This window comes from Tyto alba, unplaced genomic scaffold, assembly GCF_018691265.1.
Source record: "Tyto alba isolate M040663 unplaced genomic scaffold, T.alba_DEE_v4.0 Super-Scaffold_44, whole genome shotgun sequence".
In the NCBI taxonomy this organism is placed as follows: Eukaryota; Metazoa; Chordata; class Aves; order Strigiformes; family Tytonidae; genus Tyto; species Tyto alba.
This window is the reverse complement of record NW_024881320.1, coordinates 15,609,572-15,618,782: the sequence shown is the minus strand read 5'-3', so window position 1 is coordinate 15,618,782 and position 9,211 is coordinate 15,609,572. Positions and strand designations below refer to the sequence as shown.

General features: G+C 49.2%; 1 protein-coding gene across 1 annotated transcript; it reads right to left on the bottom strand.

Moving 5' to 3' along the window:
• Nucleotides 1-1,450: 1,450 nt before the first annotated feature.
• Nucleotides 1,451-9,211, bottom strand: IQCD (IQ motif containing D). Its single transcript, XM_032986969.2, has 5 exons — nucleotides 8,816-9,211; nucleotides 7,626-8,459; nucleotides 6,129-6,362; nucleotides 4,411-4,482; nucleotides 1,451-2,119 (listed from the first exon to the last, which is right to left on the bottom strand). The coding sequence occupies exons 2-5, from the start codon at nucleotides 8,316-8,318 to the stop codon at nucleotides 1,841-1,843; spliced, it is 1,278 nt and encodes a 425-aa protein (XP_032842860.2). The 5' UTR covers nucleotides 8,319-8,459; nucleotides 8,816-9,211; the 3' UTR covers nucleotides 1,451-1,840.

Genomic DNA, 9,211 nt, shown 5'->3' with positions numbered 1-9,211 from the left:
TCTAAAGGACTCTCCCATCAGAAGGTGTTCTCTGTCTGTCACCCAGCTGAACACCTCTCCAGATAGGTTTTGACATCTGGCAGCAACATCTGGAGGTCTTAGACATACTCTGAAGCAGGGAAACATCAAAATTGGTGTCCAACAACCCTTGCAACACCCCAACATCCTCTAATCTAAAAGCATGTCCAGACCTTCTTTTTCCAAGAACTCTAGAGCTGTTGGTGCTTGTGAACTGAAGCCTCCCTAGAGATGAAACATCCCTCTTGACGTAAATATACCCCAATCTACCCACATGGGTACCAATATCTGAAAGTCTCCACAGATCCAGGCATCTCTTGTGGTTGCAAACAAGGGAAGACCCCTGGCCGTTTCAGAAGAGAGAGGGGCCTCACCTGATCCTGCGTCTCACATCCCTGTGATTCCTCAGTGATTCCAGCATGCGCTTGGGATCAGGCCCCGCGCTGGACTGGATGCAGGATGGCAAAAATCCTGCGCCTTGTACTGAGCATGCTACAGACACACCACACTGACCCTGTGACTTTTAACCAAATAAACAGTCAAGGACAAATCTTTCTGTTCAGTACTTGGGGCGCTGCTGTAGGATCTCCCGCCTCACAGCGAGCTCAGTCACTCTTCATCCTTAGCAAAATGGCCCCCTCTCCACTTTGGTTTGCATTAGGTGGTAAAAAGCATCTCAGCCCTTTTGCTGTAGGTACCCATTTATGAACAGAGCTAGAGGGGCAGACAAGGACAGGGGCCTGGTGACGATTTGGGCTTTTCAGCCAGCATCACTGCCCTCTCCTGGGAAAAGAGGCTGCAAGGGTGGGCCACTGAAGTTGGGAGTGAGGAAATGTCACTGAGAGTCTGGATCCAAAATGCTGTTTGCTCCCAGCCTTGTTAAAAGCAAAGAATAGGGGAGAAGAGGTGCCTGGGCCTTTATGGTAACACGTTAACAGCCTAGTTTCCCAAGACAATTAAACAAATTAGACATAGCACTTTGTGTGATTGTATCCATGCCTTAATTTCAGTCTTAGTGAGAAGAGTAGAGAGCTCTGTGGTGTGAAGTTGCTATATAGCTGCTGAAAATGGGTGACCAAGGGAGTAAAAACACTTGACTGATGCCCCTGTGAAAGGGGAAGGCTGCAGTGTGCTCTCGGGGCATTAGACACTGGAGAATCCAGAGGAGAGCGTGCTGTCAGAACAGGGATCTGCGTCAAACCTGACAGAGTTTGCTTCTTGGCTTAGGGAGCAACTTATAGGATTGGGAGCAGGGCACGAGCTGGGCTGTGCCACATACCACCCTTCAGAAGGCCCCTGCTGAAAAATGCAAACTGTCAGGGGTGATGCCCAGTCCACACTTGTGTCACCCCTGTCACTGAGAAGCAATGGTCCTGCAGCTTCCTCCTGCAGAAACGGGCATGGTCTCTCAAATCCACAAAAGCAGAAACCCTGTCAGAGGAAGGGCCTCGGGAAGGCCCCCGGGAACGATTTTATTGCCAACTTCAGTAAGAACAGAATGGGGCCCTGACACACAAGCAAGGTAGAAGCAAGGAGAGTAAAGCCAAGGAGACAAGCCAGGAACCTGCACTCCTGGCCCAGTCCTTCCCTCAGGAGACATCCTCCTCCTGGCAGAGTTGGCAAGGCCAAACCTAAAATGGTAGAACAGTCTTCACGCCAATGTGAAACTACAACAATGTGAATACTCCAACTATGAGAGACAGCCGCAGGCCTGGAGTCCTTAATGCAAATTTTCTCTCAAATTTAGTGCTTTTATCTGGAAGATCTCAGTCGAAGCAGAGTCAGCAGCTTTGCCAGGAGGAGAGAGAATTGATTTTGTGCTTTATTTCTTGGCCTTCTTGCCCTTGCCCTTCTTCTTCTTCTTCCTTTTTGACTTGAAGAGGGACCGGACCAAGTAGCCTCTCCAGAAGGCCTGGATGCGGGTGGCAGCAAGCGTCAAGATGTTCAGCTCCTTCAAAGCCTGCTCCTCCTTCTCCTGACGTATCTGGCGCTCTTCCGCAATCTGAGAATACTCCTGGAGAAGTACAGCACGTTTCTCTGTCAGCAGGGACAGCTGGGCCTTCTCCTCAGCATAGGCAGCATGAACCTCTTCATACTCAGCCTAGCAAGACAACAAATACCAGTTACAGCAATTCTGAGGGCATTCATCATCTCCTCCCTGTACATCCCTAGGTGAGGGGTCTTAAACCCATTTCAAATCCAAGCAGAACCATGTCTGAGAGCTGAGCTGAGCCTTTCCACAGGGACTCAAAAAAAGGAGGCACGTGCCTAGTGCCTAGGGAATTTCATGAGATGCCAGGTTCTAGTATCTTCATGCTCCTCTGAAAAATACTCTCATAATTCTCCTTGTGTTGTAAACAGCATCCATCCTCATCTGGGAACTATGACCAGGTCACAGCCCCTCTTGGAGATGCTTTCTGCAAAAAGACATATCACTGCAATTTGGGTAAGACTGAGCCTGAGCTAACAGCTTTGCTAAGAAGCCATTTAGATGCGTGGCACTGAAGCCCAGCTAATGTGCTCTACACTCTAGAGAGCATGAGAAGATGCAGACCATGTCAGCTGGAAAAGGCCATGGACAGGTAGTTTTAATGGTGTTACTGCACTTCCAAGCTCAGCAGCAGTTTATGCCTTTCCCAGTGCCTTTGAGGGAGCCACGTGGAGGTGGAAAATTAGGGGAACCAGCAGTGTGGATGGGTGTCTGCCTTAGAAAGTTCTGCCCCAAACTTGCCATGACCTGGTGCTCCAGCCACCCAGCAGACAGGAAACCAAAATAATCACATTGATAAACATCTGACAAGGGGGGATCATTTCTTACTATTAACAGGCAGCTTCTAGGCCCCTCCCTACATTTTGCTTTGTTAGTAATCCAGCAGCTTCTGTCCATCTCCACAAATAGGGCAAGAACAGGAAAGCAACTAGGGTCTTCTCAGAGGTGAGGTTGGGGAGTACTGATGTGATTCTCAGCCTGTTGTGGTTAAATTGGATGCCAAGGCAGAGGTACACAGGCTGTTCGGTTTCTTAGCACATCTCTCAAGGGGCCAGCAGAAACAGGAGCACGATTTGGACACCTAGTAGGGCCAACAGGATTGAGGATTGAAGCAAAACTGAAAAACCTGTTCCCTAGCATCAGCTAGGCATGTCTGACAGAGTGTGGCAACCCATTTGCTCCCAAATACTGTGGGAATTAGCAGTGGATGTAACTTTTTCTAAAGTCAAAGCAGCAGAGAACCCCTGAACGCATAGGCAGGACAAAGATGTCTTTCCTTCTAAAAGCCTGTTGTGTTGGGTTTGTGTGTGTGTGGTGGGTTTTTGGTAGTGGAGGAGGGGGGCTACAGCTCCAAGTCAGACCCACCTCTGGCCAGGGCCGAGCCAACTAGCAGCAGTGGCTGCACCTCTGCGAGAACGTATTTAAGGAGGGGAACCTGGGAGGAGTTGGAGTTGTGAGGGAGACACCTCTGCAAACACCAAGGTCAGTGGAAGAAAGGAGAAGAAGGAGAGGAGGTGAACCAGAGAAGAGACCCCCCCTGTAACTCGTGGTGAGAAGGCAGGGCTGCCCCTCCCTGCCACCCACAGAGGTCACCAGTGGAGCAGATGCCGACCTGCAGCCCACGAAGGACCCCACGCTGGAGTAAGCGACTGAACCAGAAGAGCACCGGGACTCTGAGGGCAGCCCATGCTGGAGCAGCGTGTCGCTGGGAGGACTGCAACGTGTGGGAGGGACCCACGCTGGAGCAGTTCCTGAAGAGCTGCAGCGCGTGGGAGGGGCTCACACTGGGGAAGTTCATGGAGGACTGTCTCCCGTGGGAGGGAGCCCACGCTGGAGCAGGGGAGGAGTGTGAGGAGTCCTCCCCTGAGGAGGAAGGAGCGGCAGAGACAACGGGTGATGAACTGACCACAACCCCCATCCCCTGCCCTCTGCACAGCTGGAGGGGAGGAGGGAGAGAAACCAGGAGCAAAGCTGAGCCCAGGAAGAAGGGAGGGGTGGGGGGAAGGTGTTTTTAAGATGTGATTATACTTCTCACTGCCCTACTCTGGTCGTTAAATTAAGTGGTGGTGTTTAAATTAGATTGATGCTCTTTTTCTTCCCCAATCGAGTCTGTCTTTTGCCTGTGACGATAATGAGTGAATCATCTCTCCCTGTCCTTGTCTCGATGCCCGAGCCTTTTGTTTTATTTTCTCCTTCCCATTCCTGAGGGTGAAGGAGTGAGCGAGCAGCTGCATGGTGCTCAGTTGCCCTCTGGGTTCAAATCATAACATCTGTACTACTTCTGGATGGAGAACTGCCCCTCACTTCCACGGCCCCCTGTGTAAGAGCTGTGTGTCCATTTGGGCAGGAATCTACCTGAACATATCACCTCATGGGAGAGCAAAGCACTTTAAAGTGGATACCTGTTTTTCTCCCATGTCTGTGTCATATTTCTGGATCCAGTTCACAATTTCCATCTCCATTCTGTTCTTCCTCTGAAACACAAAGCAAGATAGGCTCATTGCATGCACCTGAAATCTGGTAAAAAGTAGACTGAGTTATAAAACAGTGTAGCTTAGAGCCCCAGCAGCATTATCTTTGAGTATAACACCTCCTCCTTGGGGCAAGCTTACTTCAGCTGACACATATTTTGTTTGCCCTGGTTTGGGGACTCTCATGGAACATTCCCTGAGGCCAAAAGGGCCTTATTTGGTTTACAGCATCTGGGGGACTAAAATGCATCTGAAAGGTGCATTTTGCAGTAGGAAATGAACGTGTCTGATGGAATGTGGGAAGACATTGACAAACTGGGGCAACCACCCTAGAACTGAAGCAATAGAGAACTGCTAAACATGGAAGTGGGACAGAAAGTACTCATAAAAATGGTGCCTTTTAAAAAAAAAAGAGATCGGTTGCGTTAAAACAGTTTAACAGTGGCTATACTGCAGTATAAGGAGGTACAGGCAGTTTACCCCAAGCTGCTGTATCTGTGGAATCATCAAGAGAAAGATCAGCTAGAGCCCATCACAAGTGCCACAAAGTTTCCTCCTATATGACACTGGCCTAGGATGTTCCAAGGGCTCCCAGGCCATCATGAAGTCAGACCTCAGCTATTTAGACCACAAGTACAAGCTTGGGCCATGCAGGGCTAGAAGACATGCTGAGGAGGGGGAAAGGTGACCTCTGTGATCAGTAAATCTGTCTGCCTGAGTGTTAGAATGAGCTGAGCAACTCATCAACAAGTACTGCAGGGGCCTGCAGCCTTGGAAGAAGGTATAAATGGGAAGATTTGGGATTCTGTACTGTGGCACTAACTTGCATTTGATGCTTTGTCAGTCCCCAGCCCCACAGCCACTTTACATCGTCCAATGCAAGAGTGAAAGATGCCCCATTACCAGCGTGTGCTGTCCTGCCCGTGAGAGGCCAGTGGTTGTTTGGAGTAAATACCCAGTAGGAGGAAAATGAGGGGGCAAAATGCTCTTTTTGCAGTTCTAGATTCACTGTGCCCTGTGTCACCAGCATGTTCTGCTCAGGATGGAGCTGTCGATACAGAGGCCTGAGACAGCCTGCTGCTTCTGTACCTGCTCAGCACTGTGATAAATCACATTTCCCTCTCATTCAACTCAACCCAACTCCTTGGCTTGTGTCTTCAGCAAAGTGCCAGACAGAGTAGGAATTACTTAGCTCCCAAGATCAACCGCGCTCAGCCTTGAATACTACAATCAACTCTTAAGATAGCTATATATGAAGCCAACATTATGTTTGCTCTGCTCACTCTGTGCTCTTGTTTCTTACATATGCCTTACCTATTTTGCTGTAGCCTTGCTGCTCTGTGCTCTGACTAGACCACAACCTCTCTAGCATGCAGTATCACAGCACTGTATAAAGGTGTTTTCAGAGCTAAGTCAGCAGGCAGGAGGAGGACCAGTGAGCAGGCTACTTCCCTGCTGTCGCTGCAAGGTTGTTTTCCACTGGAATCAGCAGAGCATGAGGACAGAGCAGGTATACTCTGACAAACAGCATGTGCATCCTGCCAGGAACTAGCAGGAACCAAGTAATTACTTACAGCAGCCAGCATCCAGACCTGACAGCACTACAAAAGGTTATAAATCTCCTGTTCTAGAGCTCTCCTCCCATTTACCTTTCTGAGAGCCAGCTCTGATGCTCGATGCTCCACTATAAGTGCATTGAGTTGTGCTTCTAGCTGCTGAATGTCCTGCTGTAGCCTGGCATACTTGGCCTGGGAGGCTTGCAGCTCCTCATTTTGCCGTTTTTCTCCTTCCTGCTTGATCTGTTGGATGCTGGCCTTGCAGTCTTCAGCCAGATCTTGCATGCTGGTTTTGAGGTCTTTGATCTCGTTGTCCTTCTTCTGAATCTAGACCCAGAAAACAAGAGAGAAAAATACTGTCAATAAGTGCCTGTGAGGCATAAGTTGGGCAGGGTAAGTAAGGCAGGCACCTTTGCAAAAGTATCTGAGATGATACCCTGTGATCTGGTAGCAACAGGGACCTGCCACTGCTGGCTGAGGGAACAGAGTTAGAGTTACACAAGGCGCTTTGGAAACCTTCCCTCACTGCTCCTCTGGGAACCTGTTAATAAAGGTAGAGAATGAACAAACCATACCGAGACCCGCTGGCACTGCCATCTGAGGAAGAGCCAAAATCAGAGCCATGGCTTCCTCAAGCTTTGGATTAGGCTCAGAGTGGCTGTCTGGGGAATGCAGCACAGTGTGCTGCCTGCAAGAGAAATCCTCGGCTGGAACCAGTGTGACAGATTTATTCATGATGCCTTGGCCAAGCTGCCAAATTGCACAGAAAAATCTCAAGTGTCTTGATTCACAGATCTCCAAGGAGCAGAGGGAATGGGGAAAGCAGGTCCTTGTCTCCGTTAGCACCATTCAGTGCAACGAGCACATGACAAAACCTTCCCCTCTGACTGCTCTTGCAGGAAGGAGAAAGAAAAGCATACGTATAAAACAAAGGATTGCTTGTCAGGAGTTCAGAGGCTTAGATGCTGGCACAGCCTATGGACTCACAGAAAGAGCCTGGGAAATTCCCATTCATTTATCTGTCTCAGTTGCCTTCACTGAAAAAAAATGAAGAATTCATATAATCACATATTAATCACAAATGCTCTTGGGTATTACAGAGTTGGAAGTCACAGAAATGTTGGTTTTAAGCAATAGTAAGGGCAGAGCAGATATTAAAAATGGATTTTAATCAGAGCATTTTCTCCCTGGAATGACTTTTCATCATTTCATCAGTAGTGAACGAAGTCTCGCTCTGACAGCTGGCATTGTGGCCCTGCCAAAACATTACCACAGCAATTTGTGCCTGTCCTGCAGCTCCTTTTTAAACTCAGTGACTTGTGTCATTCAAATTGGCTGGTGAGAACAGGTTCAAAACATGCCAAATTCAAGTTTTTTTTAAAAAAAAAAAAAAAAAAAAAAAAAAGCATGCAATAAGCATTTTTCATTACATTTTACAATTAAAATAGTATCTTTAAATTTAGGATCTGGTTTAGAAAACATTTCTGAAACTTCCTCTTCAGGAACTACAAGAAAGGGATCGTTTTTTAGCTTACCAAAGTTTTGTTTCAGTTACGCTTTGTTGGAAAACATATTCCCACAATATCATACCTCCTCCGCTTGAGTCCGAATTGCTGCTGCCAGTTCTGCCTGTAAAGCTGTGATTGATTCAGTGTTTTTCTCAATCTGGAGGGAGAGGTCTTCCATGATCTGAACCTTTTCTTCCTCTTCCACAGGATCAGTCAGGAGTCTCTCAAGCATGAAATTCCGGAACTCCCCAAAGGCTTTGATAAACACTTCAGCTGGTGACTCTTTCACCCAGGCTTCACATTTCAGAGCCTGGCAAATCGAGGAGTTGGCCAGTAAGAGTCTCAAGACATTTCTAACGGAACATTTCAGACGTTGCTCTAGCAAGCACAGACGGCCCTGTTGTTCCTCAGCTCTCATGGTGTCCTCTTCTTCAGAGCTGGCAAGCAGGTGCTCCATTTCATTTGAAAGCTTTTGGTGCTGAATCAGGTTGGTTGTGATCTCAGGACCTAGCATATCAGCAAACCTATCCAGAGAGTCAATAATATGTGGGATCAAACTGCTCATCTCCAGCTTGGCAATCGTCTCATCCAAGACAGTTATGATTCTTTTTGTCTCCATGCTATCGGGTTTTAACCGACATGGATCTAACATCTTCGTGGCATCTAATGTGATCGTTGCCTTCTCTCGAGTTGCTATGCCCTTCACCAAGAGCTTGTTTCTTTGTTTCACATCCTGAGATGGTACTTGGAATACAGCTGCATCCCCTGTTGCCATGGCCTCAATTAAGCACTTGTGAGTTGAGTGTTTTGAGGTCTAAAAAGGACACAACATCTCTTACACGAGGTGAGACTGTTGAAGCACATCGAGGTCCCCCTGCTGCTGCTTTTACATACTCTTCTTTCTTGTTTTTTATCTCTAAAACGAAAACATGGTGACAGCATTAGAGAAACAATGTAATTTGCGAAAACGTGGGAGTTTCAGATTACAGGGGAGCTCTCCCTGGGTCTGGGCACAGGGTCAGGACCTGGGATTGTACATCAGAACTGGTGTCTATCCCAGAGAGGCTGTTGAACACCCACAGGAAGGGAGAAGTGGATTCCTGGCCTTGAAGGATGGTGGGGAGAAAGCCCCCAGCTGCTTCTAAGTAGTGGCTGAGGTAGAGGAGCACACATTGCAGCTCTAGCAATCCCTAGACGTGTGTGGAGAAGGGCTTGCAGGTCCCTGGGGCCGTCTCGGAGGGAAGGGCAGGGTTCCCGGTATGAAACACGCACCTTCATCCTTCCAGGCCGGGCACTGCCAGCGGGACGAGGTGGGAGAGAGGATCTGGGGCTGTGCTGGGAGGGTTAAGGACAAGAGGAGGGGGCAGGGGGCTGAGAGAGAGTGAAGGGTCCCCTCGGCATGGATCTGGAGGCAGCAGGGTACCGGGGGAACCCAGGGAGAGTCAGAAGTGAATTCCCGGTGGGAAGGACCCCCGTGTGAGGGGCAGGAGGCTCGGGGCGGGGAGGGGGCGGGCGTGGCAGGAGGATCCAGGGGAGCGTCTGAGAGGGGACAGCGGCCCAGGGGAGGTCCCGGGGGGTCGGGGGTATCTCAGGGATCGGCTCCCGGAGGGTGTCGGTCCCGGGCTGCCCGCGGTCCCTGCAGCGCAGTCGGTCCCCGCTCGGCCCCGG